Consider the following 19,358-nt stretch of genomic DNA (forward strand, 5'->3'; position numbering starts at 1 on the left):
TACTTATTGTGTACTCACACCATGTGACGTATGTACTTGTATATATATTTGTTGAAGTTTGTATACACTCATCGTGCTTATGAGTTTTTATTATTAATTCTCGTTCAAGTTTATACGCATGAATACATTGAATTACAGAAATATTTAAACTTTTTAAACGAAATAACATTTTATAAATTAAATAATAAGTTTTAGATGTTTCACATAAGATACAAAATGCATGCATTTTTTCTTTTGACATATTCTTTTTATTTATTTTTTTTTTTATTTTTTATATATGGAACATTAATTTCTCTATTTATAAAAAAAGTTATACAATTTCTAAAAAACATTTTTATAACACATCGTTAATATATAACTATACGATTCTTTTACAATTAATATATATTATTATTAAAATTGTTAAAAATATTACCCTACACGTTATATATTAAAAAAACTGTAAAGAACCTACGTAATACATGATCTTCATTTTTGTCAAATAAGAATTATGATCAATAAAATGAACAAAAAAGTCCGTCTATTGTTCTTGTCTCTCTCTCTCTCTCTCTCTCTCTCTCTCTCTCTCTCTCTCTCTCTCTTCCTCACTTTGTCATTTCTCAACAGGAACGTAGACTAGTCGTAAATCATATATAGTTAACCTCTCAACGCAAGTGTATGTAACTATCGATTTAAAGAGAAAATAATTGACTAAAGTAATAATTTATTCGTTGCATCGAAGTTCTAATGAACCAAACGATCCAATTATCCGTATTACGGGAAACTCGTCATCGACAACGATGAACGATAATATATATATTGATAAAAGATATCTATTGCACAAAAGATTTTTCTACGAAGAGTGGTACATTCTAATAAGATTTATTTCCACCTATGAACGAACAAACGAATGAAAGAAAAATGGCAAGATTCTTGTTAGCCATTTTTGTGTAAATCACATTTCGTGTACGTCGTTCGTTTTGTTAATTCGTGGAATATTTTACAAAACTCGTTCGACGTCATCGTCGTTTCATGCCTGTCGAGCATTTGAATATATCATGTGAGAAGAAAGGTGAAAATAGGAAGGAGTGAACTAAAAAAAAGAAAAAGAAAGAAAAAATACAAGATAGTTCAAAATGAAATTCGAAAGAATTCGTCGAAATGATCGTCGTATTAATACTCTAAATTATTTCAAAATATTAAATGAAAACTTAGAGATATATAGAAGAGGAGAAAAAAGACATTTATTAAATTAATCGTATGTATATAATAAAAAAGTTGTGATGCTTTAAAAGAACATGTGATGAAATTAAAAACAGACATTTTTATAAAAATTGAAACCAATCATTTTGATTGCTTGATAAATTTACTGTTAAATTTCTATGACTTAATAAACTTTCGTTTACATCTGTTACTGTACTTATTTAATTTCGTTAAAAACATATATAATATATAAATATAAATTTATCATTATTTTCTTAATTTAAGATTGTTATTATCGTCTTCGTTCAAGCTAACAAACATCAAAATATGCAGAAGTCAAAAGACGCGGAGAAAAGCAAAGCTCTTCTTGGATCATCCGAGTAAAGTGAAAGAAGAAAAAGAAAAAGGAGAAAAATTCAAAGAGAACATGGAAGGAGAGCTACCTAAAGTAGAAAACGATGTTATCAGGATGATGAAAGAGAGTCGGGCCGGTAGCGGAGTTTAAGAATAATTGAAAGTTATGATTGCCGTTCTCTTCGCTAGCAAGAAGTGCATTCAATTTGTTGTCAACGGAATCCCGTGGGACGCGATGAGATTTCACGTGACCAAACGATCAACGACGACGACGACGATAACGACGACGACTACAAAGATCTTTGCTTAGGAGCTTCCGCCTACGAGAAATCTCGAGGTACTAATACTCTACTCTAGTGGGAGCTGATTTCAGTCTATTCCTCTGGGAGTTGTCTCTTCTCTTACTGTAATTGCAGTCAGCTACGAGTTTCTCTATCCTTTTATATCTCTATTTATCGAATAGAAACGTAAGAAGGAGAATGCTATATTGAATCGAGAAAGATATCTTTCTAATTTGATTCTCCAATTTGATTCTCGAATTTAATTCTCGAATTTAACTCTTAAATTTGATTTTCAAATTTTTTATTTCGTTTTTATTATTGAACTAGATCATTCTGATCCGTCGCACATCACATTAATTTCTTTCATATCATTTTATTTTAGTAATTGTCACCAGAATTTAGTAAGCAAGTGAGTCAGAATCGAACTATGAGGGAGTTTGTAATATTTTTTTCTTTCTTCTTCTCCCAGATATCAATACGAAAAACGTGAAAAGTGATTCTTTTGATAAAGCCCATAGTTAAATACAAATACATTTTTGCTTTTCATTTAATATATATTTTTGTTATCGTAATTATTATTATTTCTAATCTTATATAATTTATATCTTTTTTCATTATATAATATATAGATATATCATTTCTTTTCAATTAGTATGTATATATTTCGATTTACGAGTGAAACTATAACGAATGGGAGCAGATTGATTTCCGAAAGTAACAAATTTTACTATAAATATTATTCTAGTATATTAAGGTATAGCTCATATATACGCACTTTCGTAAATATTCTGTATCTTACAAAAACAAAAGGAGCGGAGAAAAAAAAATTATAAAATTGATCATATGTAAGGTATATAATAGAAAAAGTCATAATGCATTGAGAAAACATAAGATGTAATTTTAAGTATACACTTTTATAAAAACGATCATTTTGGCTTTGATTTAATGTTAAATAATTAAATATAACTCCTGGTATTTCTCGTATTTTTTTTTAAATTTATTCTTTTTTGTGTGATTAAATCAATAATTAAAATGTATCTGCTGAGAGTTTTTAGAAAATGTTTGTAGAACAAAAATCTGGAAAAAGAAAAGGGCGTGGCCGTATGAAAAGTGAGAATAGGTTTCTAGATTAAGTTACATAGCAACATTTAATAATATAACAATAGTAATGATAGTATATCACTAATAAGAACAGTAATATAGGTATCACAATAATAAGTTTAATAGAACATCTCGAAACGAATTACATATATATATATATTGAATATTTACACACATATATATATATATATATATATGTGTGTGTAAATATTCAAAAATCAGTAATACTAAAACAGCTGTTATATATTAGAAAAGTGTTATAATAATAAAGAAATGACATATGATTAAATCGTGATCCGTCACATGGTTACATACCCGTGAAGTAAAAAGACGATGAAGATAATAATAATAATTATTAATATTTATTATTAAATATTTAATAATAATAATAATTATTATTATTATAGTAGTAATAATAATAATAATGATCATATTAATATAATGATAATAATTGTAATAATGTGTAGAAAAGATAGAATGGAATATGGACTCGTGTTATTTAATATTTATTATAATTTTAATTGGATATATAATTTATCTAGTTTCATCTTTCCCTCTTTTTCCCGTTAAAAAATAATTTTAATAAAAAGGAGGAAAAGAGGATTGTCCTTTAGTTCATTGTATTCTTCTTCTTTTACTTCATAATGGCGTTCGAACAATCGACGAAATGGCAAAGATCAACAAAGAGATCTTTTAGAAAAGAATTATTCTCCTTTAAGTAACAGAGATTTCAAAGGTTTTGTTCGGACCTAGGAGAAGTTTGCGGTGGTAGTAACAGTGTAGTGAAGGTTGTGTGTGATGATGGTGGGGGGAAGAAAAGACGCATCGCCATCTGTTTCTCGGCGTCGCCATAGATTATTCTTTGGCTCGGAGTTGTTGGATTAATCAAAGCATATCACAGTTTTCTCGCATAACGATCGATAAGAATTCGTTGATCTTACACAATAATTTCAATCAACAAATACGAAAAGAGATACGTCTACGAAGGAGCCAAAAAGAATTAGGAATCCTTTCAATTATTTACAACAGAAAAACGACGGCGATCGAACGATCGATATTTTTTCTTTTTTTTCTTTTTTGACTATTTCCTCTCTCTCTCTCTCTCTCTCTTTCTCTCTCTCTCCTCACTCTTTTGCGTCATATCTCATTCTGTCAGTCATTTTTGACCGCACTCGACAACTCGCATTTGTTTTCTTCTCAACGGCCAATGGACGCCTCTCTCGAAAGCATTGTCACGAGAATTTCGTGGAGTAAACATTACGAAAATAACTCTGCTCTTTTTCTTCTTCCTCTTTCACTTTCTCTCTCTTTCTCTCTCGCATAAAAACGTGGATATATCTGTGCATCGTAAGAACGAACTTTGCGCTTTTCGTAATATTTCTCAATTTTTTTCCATTTATTCAACGAGGAACAAATTGCAAAGAAAAAGAGAGAGATTAGCTGAGATAAACTTAAACATTTCATTTGATCGTTCGAACGATTCTAGATGATTTAATATGGATTATTATTCGTTTGTTAATAACAGTCACTTCGTCACGATGTTCCTTCAATTTCTATCTTCAGGTTTTACTAATTTTCTATCTTCTACTATTCACCAGAATAGCCTGGGTGCTTTCGTGACACTCGCAGGAAAATTACCGTGAGCAGTAATCCTACAGATTCTCTCTCTCTCTCTCTCTCTCTCTCTCTCTCTTTTCTTCTCTAACATTACTTTCATCCAAGCCTCTTTACCCGCTAACCCCTTACCTTTCAGTACTCTTTTCTCTCCATTTGTGAAGGGAGTTAACGAGGCCGACCATGAAACAATCTAAGGGGTTGCATACTGAAATTTTCTCTTTCTCTTTCTTTCTTTCTCTCTTTCATGAATATTTAAATTGAACGCTTGAAAGACGGTAGACGTTTCCTCCTCCTCCTCCTCCTCCTCCTCCTCATGCTTTTTTTATATTTCCTTTTTTCACTTTCTTTTACATATTTCATACACATGCGGTTAGAATTTGAGTTCACATGTATGCCGACATTACATGATACATTTTAAGATATTGAAAAGCAAAGTTATTCGTAGAAAAAGAAGGAAAAATTCTGAAAGAGCGAAAGGAAGAGAGAGAGGGAGAAAGAGAGAGAGAGAGAAAGAGGGAGAAAGAGAGAGAGAGAGAGAGAGAGAGAAAGAGGGAAAAAGAGGAGAGAGAGAGAGAGAGAAAGAGGGAGAAAGGGAGAGAGAGAGAGAAAGAGGGAGAAAGAGAGAGAGAGAGAAATGTCGGTGAAAGCAATTCCTTACAAATTTATATTTTAGGGAAACTTCGTCATGGATCGAAAACTTCGAAGGAAAATTCATCGTGCCTTCCTTTCTTTACTGACTAGAGAAAATTAGTTTAGATTGGACGGATTAGTCCTTTGCACTCGAAATACTCCTCCCAGACAATATTTAACGTTGTACTTGAAACGTGTTCTTTCAGAAATATTACTAATATATTAGAATAAAAAATCGATATATATTGTAATTTACAATTAAAATATTTTATTCTGTAATTGACAAGAAAGTTCTTAAAGAAGACAGCATTTATGTAAATAGTTGAAAAGAGTTTAAGTTGTGTAACATTTGGCTAAAATAAAGGTCAAATGCAAAAGTCTTAAACACTCTCTCCAAAAATTTTGTTCTCTTCAAAAACGAGATTTTATTGTCTCATTTCTTGAACAAAAAAGAGAAGTAATCGATAATATCTTTTCGAAAAAAAAGATGTTATCGAAAGAAATCGTTCGACATTTTTCAAACCTTTTTCTTCCCTTCCAATGATCGTTTTCTCTCTCTCTCTCTCTCTCTCTCTCTATCTCTTTCTCTCTCTCTCTCTCTTTCTCTCTCTCTCTCTCTTTCTTTCTCTTTCTCTCTCTTTCTCTCTCTTTCTCTCTCTTTCTCTCTCTTTCTCTCTCTTTCTCTCTCTTTCTCTCCCTCATTGTCACAATGGCGAATGAAAATATAAAAGAGTTGTTGTCGGTCGATTACAGGGCGTTGTTAAGCTGTTTCCTTCTTTTCTCTTTCCTTTCTTTTTTGACTTTTTCTTCCAAACGACCGTCATCGTCACAGTTTGCCACAACTTGACCAATATAAGCGGAGAAAAGAATTTCGGGAGTGGTTAAAAGGGACTACTACTCTTTCTATCGGACTTATTTTTATCTACGGCTCGCAGCGTGCATGAACGTGATTACTCCAAACTTTTAGAGTTCTTTAGAAGCACGATGTCAGTGGTCATTTTTAGAGAAACTTTCCCCTTTTTAAGAAGAAAAAGAAGAAGAAGAGAAAAATAAAGAAAAAATTCACATTGTTATTTTGGTTCTTGGATGATTTTATCAAATTTTATAAATAATCGTTATGCTTTTATTTAAAGTTTTATTAAAAAGATAAAGACAAAAAGCTAAGTAATTATCCAAGTTCTTCTAATTTAGTTTTGTTTAATTGACTTTTGTTAATAAATTTTGTTTATACGTTTATTTAAAGTTTCATTAACTAAGAAAATAAAAACAAAAATGTAGGTAATTATCTTTATAATAATTATCTTTAGGTAATTTTTATATTTTAGATCTTTATATGATCTGATCTAATGGAATTTTACTTCCTATTCTAATGGATTATTTTATAAATAATCATTGTACGTTATTTAAAGTTTTATTAGCGAAATTAGAAAACAAAACATCTAAAGTATTTATACAAACAATCATAATATTTTCAGAACAAAAGCTCCAAAAAGCTTTTTTCGTAGATATCTATAACGTTCTGTCCGTCTTCATGTGTACATAAAATCGGTTCAGACATGACCAGCAGTTAAACTGGAATATATACGAATCGCGCGTGCTTTTCTCCCGTAAGCTCGAAAGCTCTAGAAAGCTCTTGGCGATGTAGTCACATAGGTATTCTCGACAGATACACCATACACTAGCGGAGCTTAGTATATCGGACTTTGATGGTCGACGACATACGGTGAAAATGAGAAAATTCCTTTCTTTCCCGATGCATTCTCTGACCTTTTCTTTCTTTCTCATTCTTGAGCGACGTATTTTCTTCTATTTGTCGTCAAGTCACTGATCTTGAAAAACGCTCTTGCAACCGAAATTAAGTAGGAAAACACTGATAAAATATTTTATTTACTTTTGTATTTCCTTCGTCAATTCAATGATTTATTGTTTTTAATCATGTGTATATATATATATATATATATATATATATATATACATAATATAATATAACAACTTATATTTAAATATTAACATAATATATAAGACAGTTATATATTGATATTACAATTGTTTATCTCATTTGTTGTGATTGGTATTTAAATTGTTTCTTAAATTAAATTTATAAAACTATATTTACTGTGACAAATAGTTCCAACAGGTGCATAAAAGAATAAATAAATAAATAAATAAAAATAAACTAAAATCAAAGTGTTAACGCACAACTTTGTTTGAGAATACTTTTAATAAATTAAATATTTAATTATTTTAATCTCACTTTGTCTTAATTGATTTTAAAATTGTTTAATATATTAAATTGATAAATATATTTGTTTGTAATAATTTCGGCAATAGTTTAAATGGTTGCAAAACAAAAAAATAAATAAAAAGAAAATATAAGTGTTTATGCAACTATATTTACAAAAATGCTTCTAGTAAATTACACACTTAAGAATTAGCTTTATCTCTTTTTTTTCTTCATTAATTTTTCAATTATGCATCATTAGAGTAAGCTGACAGAAATATATTTATTTGTAGGTAATAATTTCGAAAATAGTTTGAATAGATGCACAGTTTGAATTTGAAAACATTCACCGAATCAAACAGAAAGAGTACTCTTATGTTTGCCCCCTAGAACCAAACAACTTCTGTTTTAAACTTCCTTTCCAAAAACATATTCTTTGTGAAATATTTAAGTTAATTTACAAACATATTATATACCATATATTATATACCTTGTATTATAAACTACTTATATAACACTATGTATATAATACTACTTTATATTTACAAATATACCTTAATTATTACATTATATTGAAATTAACTATTATACCTAAGTCATAATAATAATTTTTGTATTAGATTAAAATTATACTTTAAGTATAACTTATAATTACCAAACCTTCGCATAGAAACTAACAATGAATTTTATTTAAAAAAAAAAAAAGTGAAATAAGACATATACATAAGTATATAACTTCAAAATTACATGATATTATATTTAAAGAGTTAACATAACTCGATTTTCAATTACGTATTAAGAATATATAATATAAATCTCTGATCGATTTTCATGAAGATACTATAAAGTTCATCACTAAGAATCTTTCTGAAGTTGGAAGAAAAGTGGGAAGATGAGTACAAAAGTTTGTAAGAGAAGCACATCTTCGGAATCATCTTCCAAGTCAATCGAGGATTATGCCGCATTCAAGGAGGAAAAAGATATCTATTCTGGAAAATAGGTCAGAGTGATATTGGTTGATGCTGATGGTGATGGAGAGTATGTTATGTAGGTAGGAAGAAAAGGATAGATTTTACGATCGACAGAAGCTCTGACTTGTTTTCAGGGTCTTCCTTCGATCAGAGCTCGCGTAGCCTAGCCTCGTTTATTCATCTCTATAAAATCAATTCCGAGGTTATGCGCCCTCTTCTCGTCGTCTCTTCAACCTGCTTTCGTTTCTTTATCTTTTACATGAGTACATAAAGCGCATACATGTACTCTTGTACTTTAACATATACTACGTAGTCTTCTTAACAATTTCGGTTCATGTTCAACGTTGACCTATTTTCGTCGTTCCACCCTATAGTTTCTTCTCTATGTATTTTCATTTTTTTTAATTCTATTTTTATTTATTATTTTTGTAATATAGCACATCTTTTCTGATATCTATGTCTTACTTTGTCTCGCACGTTTGCCTCATTTCATGCGTTTTCGATCGTCACAAATATATATATATATATGTGTGTGTATGTGTGTGTGTGTGTATGTGTGTATATGTATGATATGGAATAGAGTAAATGAAATATAATTGAAAATAGAGTTTATTGTAAATAATACAGAAAATAATACAAATTTAACATTTATCACTCGCAAGGATAGACTAACTGCGGTACTCTTAAGGATGTTCACTCATTCGCTTTCTCTCTAAAACCAACTTCTTCTTTTCTTTCCATAAACAAACATTCCTCGCAAAAGACAAATCACGTTCTCCCTGAATACCGATTGATTTAACTCACACATGCACACACACACGACTAATTAATTCTAAAACCTTCCGTCCCTTCGTTCAACTGTCGATTGGCATATCTCACACACGATACGCACACATGACTAACTAGCTCTGGAACCTTCTATCCCATAGACACACAACACACGCCCGCGTGCACACACACACACACACATATTTGTAATATATTCGAGTAAATCAACTGTGAGATCATTTTCTCCCTCTCATTTGTCGTCAAATATCTCCCCCTACCTAATTTCCAAAGTCTTATCGTTATCCAATATTCCTAAAGCATTGAAGTTATTCAAAAATGCTCGATATATCTCATGCATATTATTCAAATGCCCCCAAATATGTTTTTATTTATTATCTTATATTATAATTAAATGTATTAAATAATTTTAAAATTAATGAAGAAAAAATAAGATTAGAATAATCAAGTAGTTAATTTATTAAAAATATTCTTCATAAACAAAGCTGTGAATAAATAGTTTGATTTTATTTTATTTTTACTTATTTATTTATTTATTTATTTATTTATTTATTTATTCTTTTATGCACCTGTTGAAACTATTATCAAAATAAATATACTTTTATACATTTAATTTATAAAACAATTTAAACATTAATTACAACAAATAAGATAAACATAATTCTTAAGTGTGTAATTTACCAGAAACATATTTTTTTTCTTATATTCATCTGATACCTATTCGTTGTCATTCACTTCTCAGGAAATGTATTGCTTAATATATTTAAATCTGTTTGATCTTATCGGATTAGAAAAATTCATTGAAAACAAGAAATAATGGTCCAATGTTTTTCTGATACTGTATCAGAACTTTTGAATAAAATGTTAAACGAAATGAACATTGTACAACTATTTTAAATGATTCATTGTTTTTGAAACGTACTACGGTCAATGGATAATCGGCGATCTGTCTATTCTTGGCACTTGCAATCCATCTTCTTTACGAGGCCATTTGTCACTGGTCATTCATTGGCTCTGCCTTGATCCGGTACGTTAGCTCACGAACGTGCAGCATCTCGAAATAGCTTTTCGTTGCTTCTTATAAATGGATAAAAGTGTTATGTATGTGCGTGTGTGCGCGCGTGTATGTATGTGTATTATATTTTATTGGTGAGCAAAGGAGAGAGAGAGAGAGAGAGAGAAAACGATAATGCGCCATTATTACAATAATTCGGACGACAAAATTTATAAATATTTCTAATTTTTGCTGGTAATATAAATATAGTAATACTTAAAACCACGAGCAATATTTAATTATTAATTATGATTACTATTTTAAATACTGTCTGTTATTTTAAAAATCAAATTATCTAGAATACTCAGTAACGATTGAAGTTCAAAATGAGCGTTTGTATCTTTTTAAGAATTAGATTTTCCTTTGTGATATTATAAATTAAAATAGATAAAGAAACTTTTACAGACTCATATACATCTATCGATTTAATTTATTGAAGAATTTAAAAATTAATTGAGAAAGATAAGTGAGAACGTATGTAATTTACTAGAAGCATACATCGAATAGAAATAAAATTAAATTTCAATTGAAAGCTAACAATCGAGAATTATTGTTTTTAATTATGATTTTTAGCAATTGATAATAATTATTAATCGATAAATTATATTAAAACTGTAAACGGTTGATTCGTGAAAGATAATTTTTCTTGTAGGATCGTCATCGATATTGTATTTGAATGATGATTATAGAAAGATAGAAAGAATTGGGACAGAAATAGAGAAAAAGGAAGGAAAGAGGAATTTGGAAAAGGCAAAGAAGTGAGTGGTTAATAGTCCACAATAGGCAAGAACACTCTCCAATCATACGACCGTGAAAAGCAATGAAATAAAGGGGGCGAGTCGAGCAGAGAGTTAATTGTTCACGAGGCGACATTTGAAGAGGAAAACGGAATGCAATTGGAGGGAAATAGAGAGTAAGTGAAAGCAAGAGAGAGAGAGAGAAAGAGAGAGAGAGAAAATCCGTATGTAAAATGGTAGTGTGTGGAGGGCCAAGAACGGAAAGAACAAAAGCTGGAAAGAGAGAAGCGGGAACAAGACTTTCATGTGTCAGGGTTGAAATGTAGAAAAAGAGAGAAAGAGAGAAAGTCAAAAGCTGCATTGCGGTGCTCGACCCTGCCTAACAGAAGCGCCGTCTATTGGCACTTTGTTTTTCCAAACTCACCCTCATTTTATTTTCTTTTCTTCTTCTTCTTCTTCTTCTTCTTCTTCTTCTTCTTCTTCTTCTTCTCCTCCTCCTCCTCCTATTCCTCCTCCTCCTTCTTCTTCTTCTTCTTCTTCTTCTTCTTCTTCTTCTTCTTCTTCTTCTTCTTCTTCTTCTCCGCTTCCTTTTCCTCCTCCTTCTCCTCCTTTTTCTTTTTCTTTTTCTTTTTCTTTTTTTTCTTCTTCTTTTTCTTCATATGACTTAAAAGAATCTTACAAATTTTCTTCTCTTTAATAATTAATTCTCGATTTTGTTATCATAACTTCTTGTAGATATAAAATATAAGGAAATCTATTATTTCATATACTTTTTATATTAGATTTAGCTCTTATAAAGAAGATACTATATTTAAATATACATTTTATATATTAATAAAATTTTATTATATATTAACTTTTATATATAAATCAATATTTGTATATTATGCTGAGATATTAAATAGATACCAGATAACATGTAGAGGAATTTATTGTCATAATTTTTATATTATACTTTACTCTTACTAGAAAGTATAATATATGTTTAAATGCTATTATACAATGTTATTAATACAATGGATGCTATTATACAATAAATATATTTTATATTAAACTTTATTCTTATTTTATCGATAATACAATAAAAAATAGTAAATAAAAGATATAAAGAAATTCTTTTTGTCACACTTTTTAATTAAATTTTACTCTTATCTGGAATATTTTTAAATGCTAAATAGATAAAAGATACAGAAACATTTAAACACTACTCTTAATATGATGTAACATTTAATTTTTAAATGTCATAAAAAATTTTAGAAACATTAAATAAAGTCTGCAGAATTGTTAAATGTCAATTAAAAGTCTACAATTTGAGTGCTAACAATTGTATCATATTAAATAAGTTTTGGAAATCGTATTCTTAATTTTGGAAAGTAACTAATATAAAAATCAATCAGAGTCATTATATATAAATATTGTTTTGGTTTAACTATTTCGAAGAAAAGAAAAAATTATTTAAAGTAATCCCTTTTATATTTTCTAGAAAATCCTTCGATTATTTCGCTTTTTTTTCCAACTTGCTTGTTTTTTTATTCATCCAATTGCAAGTAATTTCTCGTTCAGTAGAATGAACAAGGGAAACGACACGGACGCTTGGATGAGGAAACGAGTAGCCCCATCATCGTCCTATGAATTACACCTCTCCTTTATAATCTATGAAACTCACTATTTTTTCAGGCAAATTTATTCATTATCTCAGTTTTCCTCGTCCGATTATCTCTCTGTCTTTTCGTTTTACGAAAGGTAATAGTGTTTATAGAGAAAAAACATAAATCTTTATTTTGAATCAGATTTATACAAAAATCAAAGCAACGATCTTTGCAGATTAGAAAAATTTTCGTTCACATTTTGAGAATATAAAATAGAAAAGCGACAATTCGTATCGATTTTTATAACATTTATGCTGTTGAAAAATCATCATTTTCTTAGTATACTAATTAGATAAGAAAGTATCTACATATACTAAGTATACTGTATTATACTTACCTCTAGTTATACTTATATATTATGATATTTTATAATACTTACATAACTTCCTCACATATATATACAATAATTAGAATTAAAAGTAGTTAATAGATCCTTTAAATATTTTCCTTAATATCGGTCTTTTTACTTCGACCGTTTTATCATTTTCAAATTTATTTTCGATCGATATTTAGCAAATGGCATCGCTTTTCTTTTACATTGGAAAGAAATGTTCTCTTTTGATTCAATTCAAGAATTATCTATTTCAATGATTTTCCTTCTCTCTCTCTCTCTCTCTCTCTATATATATATATATATATATATATATATATATATATACACCTTGCTTTTTCTCTTTCATATTTCCTGTTTTTTCTCTTCAACCCTTTCAAATCGGTTTCGTAGCTCTCACAGAAGCTCAAGCGAGTCGTCGTTAGAAATTCATTCGAACTGCTTTCCTTTATCTCTCTCCATCTCTCTCCCTCTCCCTGTTTCTCTCCCCTTCTTTAGAAACGAGGCCGAGATTTAATTTATTATTCGCACAGATAATCCCTCGTGGGATAAGGTCGAGGAAATTGAGAGTGCCGAGATATTGGATATTCGCGCGTTATTACAAAATGACGTAATTATGTCGTTTAATTCGATAATTATTTCCGATTACTTTTTCTTTTTGTTAAAAAACAGCTTTTTATCTTGAAAAAAAAACCTGATAAAAAATCAAAAGATAAAATAACCAAGAAATTTTGGTCCATGAAAAATGGTAGGATAGAAGTCAATGTATGAGAAAAGATATATGTTATTATATAGTTATAAAGTTCTTAAAAATTTTTCGTCATTATTATATTTGATTCGTCTCTCTTAAATACCTTCCTATATATATATATATATATAGGAATATATATATAATATAATTTAAAATATATAAATAAGAGAAATAAGAGAAAAAAAATATAAATAAGAGAGATATATATATATATAATATATATATATATATATATATATATATATATATATATACATATATATATATATATATGTAGCTATATATATTACATATATATAGCTACATATATCTACGTAAATAGGTGTGCGAAAAAGAAAAGTACAGGTACTCGTTCGGATAATGTTATCTGTTGACCTACTTACTCACTTCACCAAAAACTTGCCATTGTGTAGACATTTACCTACCTTTCGTATTTCGTACATATACGTACATATATATCTATGTGTGTACACACATATACATATTATTTATATGGTATAAAATGAACGATCGAATGTTTTCGTGGCTTCGAGTCGCTTATAATCAATGTGAAACCGTAAAGAAAGCAAGAAATAGAAAGAGAAAGAGAGAAGAGAATATATGTAGCAAGCATGTGTGGGCGTTTCACCATTAAAAACGCCCCCGATTTTTTATCTCCGCTTGATCCTTCGATGAAGATCCATTTTTTTATCGTTCGTTTCGCTGAAATACGGGAAAATGTGAAAAAAAATTTCATCGAAAATACGCTGATGGTATCGAAGATATGTCTCTCTTGTATCATTGTTTTATTAAATTTTTAGATTAGATAACGTACAAATTAGATATAGTATATTTATTATAATCTCTTTCTTTCTCTTTAGTATTATTTTTTTATTAATTTTTTAAATGAATGTTGTAAAAATTAGATCCGTGTTTATTTTATGTCTGTACGTGTTCATTTTATTTCTGCATATATATATATATATATATATATATATATATATATATATATATATATTATTTTATATATTATAGGCATATCATTTTATATCATTATATATTATGTGGCAACCAAGATGTAGCTTTTTTCCCGGAAAAGAGAGAGAAAGAGAGGATTCTTTTTTTTAGATTACACACTTGGGTGATAATTTTGTGTTGCTTTGTCACTCGGCAACTAAAAAGGGCAATCACGTGTTTTTGCTTAAGTATCGTCGTAACGATAACGAAACAATGAACCAATCAGTTGAGTAACAAGTATTAAACTGTTTACATCGCGAATTCTCGGATTATAGTTGTTATAGCTTTCTATATCTTAGCTATCCAATTGGATTCGAAAATGCCGAAAATATAATAGTACTGACAATATCATTTGTTCATTACGCGCATCGTCAGAAATTTATTAATTTAATATAGTCTTAAAAATTTAAGGCAATTTTTCTATTCTATTATTAAAATATATTAATGTCTTTTTTATGAAGATAGATAAATTATGCTGTCTGTATGATCGGAAAGCATCAAAAGCAGAATATTTCATTACATAGATAAATGTATAGGAAATATTTATATTATTTAATACATTTCTTTTAATAAATAATAGTATGACTTATAATAAATAAATGTATAATCAATTTCAGTTTTCCGAAGGATTGACTATACGTCAAAAATGGTTAAATGTTTGTGAATTAAGCTTAAACAAAGATGTACTACATAATTAATAATCAATTATTATTATATACTATCAGTAATTATTAATAACTGTTGTTATAGAATTTATTGTCATTTTTATATTCCATTTTGTATGCACTTCATTAATAAAATCAATATTTTATAATTTTATTATTTTTATTTTTATTTTTATTTTTATTTTTATTATTATTCCTTTTTATGGAGAGAAATATAATTTTACAGAGTTCAATTTTTATTTTTAATTTTATATTTTTTGAATATTATTTACCTATTTTATTAAATTATTTTACTAGTATATTTACTATTTACTATCAAATTATTTCCAAGATTAACTGTTTAGTTATTTAATATATTTGTTGATCATTTATAAATGACTGCAACTTATAATTTTATTTATAAGTTCTGTCCTACTCTTATGCATGTCTACAACAGTTCAATTCAATTTCGTATTTAATAGCCTCTGCATGATATCTTGCGCACAATAGTAACAAAGTAAATTTTTCTCATTTCAATGGTGACCCTTCTCTACTATTAGCAATATAATACTACTACATACATTTAGTTTTTATAGTTTTTTGCAGAAATTTTTAATAAAATTATAAGAAAAAACCATTTTCTTATAAAGAGCCTTCACATCATTCAACTCTGATATGGCATTTTTCAGACTGTCTTCATTTTCGTACTGTTTAGCCCGTAAAAACAGTTCTAAATGTTAAAGTAAATGAAAGTCAATTGGCGAAAGATCCGGTGAATAGAGTGGGTGCTGCAAAATTTCATATTTTAATTTCATAATTTAATTTCGCAATTGTTTTGTACGATATATGCGGCCGAGCGTTGTCGTGGAAAAGTATTGGGCCACGCCGATTAACAAGTGATGGGCGTATAATTTTCAATTTTTCATGCATTTCTTCAATGTACTGGCAATATTTTTCGGCTGTAATTGTCATTCCAGTTCGAAGGAATGAATAGTCTATTACTCCAGTCACATTCTACCAAACTGTGATTAAAATTTTCCGTGGATGAAGTGATGGCCGTGGAGTATGAGCACAAGCCTCATCCCTATCAAGCCACCGAGCACACCTTTTCCTATTATCGTAAAGAACCCATTTTTCATCACAAGTAATGATCCGATCGAAAAATGGATCTAATCGAATAATGGATTAAATCGGGTTAGCAATGATGAGCATACGTTCAAGCGATCCAACTTATTTCGCTCGGTTAGTTCGTGCGGTATCCACTTATCCATTTTTTTCACCTTGCCAATTTCAAAAAGATGTCGCAATATTGTTGCATGGTCAACTTCCATTCTGGCAGCAAGTTCCCTTGAAGAAACAGTTGGATTCGTTTCCACCAATGCTTTCAGAGCATCATTTTTCACAGACGTTTCGGGTCTTCTACGCGGTTCATTTTGCAGGGAAAAATCACCAGACCGAAATTTTTCAAACCAACGCTGCACTTTTCGATCGTTCACAGTATTCTCCCCAAATACCTGGTTTATATTGCGTGGAACTTTTGCAGCATTATTACCAAGTTTATACTCATATACGAAAATTACACGAATATCGGTTGAATTCATATCGGTGCAAAATTCAAAGCAAATAACAAAAGGGAACACTTTTGAGAAAATCTTCTTTGCTAAAATGTGACTCTGGCAATGGATAGTACGACTATAAACCAGGTTATGTCAAAAACAGAAGCATAACAAAAACAGGGAGACAAACGTTCACATTTAAAGAAAATCCGACATTTCATACGCACCTAATATTTTACACTAGATGTAAATCAATCAAGCATCGTACATCAATCAAATTTCCTAGACAATACGCTTCGTATCTTGTTAACATACGTTTAATTACATGCTATTTAATTAATGACCTCTCTTACGGTGAAGAAAATGAAATCAGTTTTCCTGTATTCTAGGATGCTTGCATTTTTATTTTCCTTTGTTCACCTCTTTTTTGTTTTTCGTTTTCCTCTTCGTTTTCCTTTTCGTTCCACTTTTTTTTTTTTGAGAGTTTCGGCATCTCTCTCAATCTCTCGGTAGTCTAGAGAACAAATTTTTCAACGTTGACCCATCTGTCTTTCAATTCTAATCCATCCATCAAGTATTCATATCTCTCTCGCTCTCTTTCTCTCTCTCTCTCTCTCTCTCTCTCTCTCTCTCTCTATTTCTTTCTCTCCCATTAACGAGACTTAAAAATTTTCTGACGAAGATTGTTAATCCTGGTAGTTCTATATTGAATATAAAAAGATTATTAACATAAAGCTGTCTATGCTGAATTTATTTTTCACATCTAATCGTCGAAATGTAAAAAATCCAGTCTTCTATGTATCACGACATTTTTTTATATAATTTTTTCCATGTTTACGAATTATATAACTATATATTAATTATATAATAGCTAACAATTTTGTTTAATATTTATACTTTTTTATTTTATTAGTATTTTATTTATCGAGCAAAAGATGTCAGGAATATTGTAAAAATCTTAGAAAAAAGAAAAGTAGAAAGAAAAAAGAGAAAACGATTCAGCAAATCGAAAGCGAAACGTAGCATCTCTTATAAGAGGAAAAGAATTCAAGGAGGAAGGCCGTTATTGTTCTCGCCCAACAATATTTTTCCACGCTCTTTGATACGAAAAGAACGGTGGGGGGAGGGGAGGAACACTTTTCCCTTGCGATCCTTTTCTGGTTCTCATCCCTCACGTTGTTCTCGTGTGGAAAGCAAGCTTTCTTTTTTCTTCTTCCTTGTACTTCTCTTTTCTTTTCTTTATTTTTCTTGTATTTCCTTTTTTCTGCTGTCTCTCTTTGTTTTTTTCTTCTGAATTTTCTTTTTTTTTTGTTTCATTCTTTCCTATTATATTTTCATGTTGGCCAGGTTAGATATTCGCCGTAAAATTCAAACGCATGAAAAATACGTACGGATCCGCTGCGGCTCGGCACGTAAATTGAATATAAAAATTGTACCGTGAAACGAGAGAACAAAATAAAAAAGAGAGAGTGAGAGGAACGTGAAAAACAGAAAACGTGAAATTCTAGAAAGGTGAGGAGAGAGATTGGGAGGGACGGAGGAAGATAGCTTTGGGAATCGTTTTGTCGTCAACATCTCGCGCGACAATCGATATGACAAAACCTCCGCTTCCAACAAAGTTCATTTTTCCTGTCGACTTTCGTCGCTCGAAAGTAATAGGCGTGCAATTTCCGCATACGCGATCTACATTCGACGTTTCTCTGCTGGTACGAACAAAATAACGTGTATGTGTTTATTAAAAAATAAAGGAGAGGGAGAAAGGGAGAAAGAAAGAGGGAGGGAGGGAAAATTAAAGGAACTTTGAAACGTTTTAATCGAAACTGACAACGTTTTATTTAAATATGATGACCAAAAAAGCTACTTTTAAAGTAAACATTTTTCTTTCAATTAATAAAAGGTCTTACAATGTTCTAAACATAATTACAATATTGTATGTATATCGAAAACGTTAAAAAATCAATTCTATTCTTTTGTATTCTCTATTTTCACCACGATCGATTTGTCGATGCCATAATATGTGGAAAAGTTAACGAATGAAATGTTATAAAATTATAATATAATCAAGATATCGTATGTATATTGAAAACGTTAAAAAAAAAATCATTCTAGCTTTGATGAAGATTTTTCGCTCTTCAGCATTTTCTATTTTCACTGTGATCGATCTTCCGATGCCATAAATGGAAAAGCTAATATTTCTTTGAACTAATAATACGTTCAAAAATTATATGGATATTAAAAATGTTAAAAAGAAATTATTTTCATTAAAGGCGATATTTTATCTTTCAGCATCTTCAATTTTCTTTGTCATCATTTTCTCGATGCCATTAATAGAAAAGCGAACGAATAAAATGTTATAAAACAGTAAATATTATTAAAATATTACATGAATATTAAAGATATTTAGAAGAAATCACTCTCCTTGAAGATTTTGTATCCTCTAATATTTTCGATTTTCTCTATGATAATTTTTTCAAAACCTAAGTAAAATATGCTAAAA

The 19,358-nt window shown here is 29.4% G+C and overlaps 1 protein-coding gene across 1 annotated transcript; it reads right to left on the reverse strand.

The window, feature by feature from the left end:
- Positions 1-16,319: 16,319 nt before the first annotated feature.
- LOC124947151 (histone-lysine N-methyltransferase SETMAR-like) lies at positions 16,320-16,906 on the reverse strand. Its single transcript, XM_047488894.1, has 2 exons — positions 16,536-16,906; positions 16,320-16,416 (listed from the first exon to the last, which is right to left on the reverse strand). The coding sequence occupies exons 1-2, from the start codon at positions 16,904-16,906 to the stop codon at positions 16,320-16,322; spliced, it is 468 nt and encodes a 155-aa protein (XP_047344850.1).
- Between the last annotated feature and the right edge of the window lie 2,452 nt (positions 16,907-19,358).

This window comes from Vespa velutina, chromosome 2 (genome assembly GCF_912470025.1).
Source record: "Vespa velutina chromosome 2, iVesVel2.1, whole genome shotgun sequence".
NCBI lineage: Eukaryota > Metazoa > Arthropoda > Insecta > Hymenoptera > Vespidae > Vespa > Vespa velutina.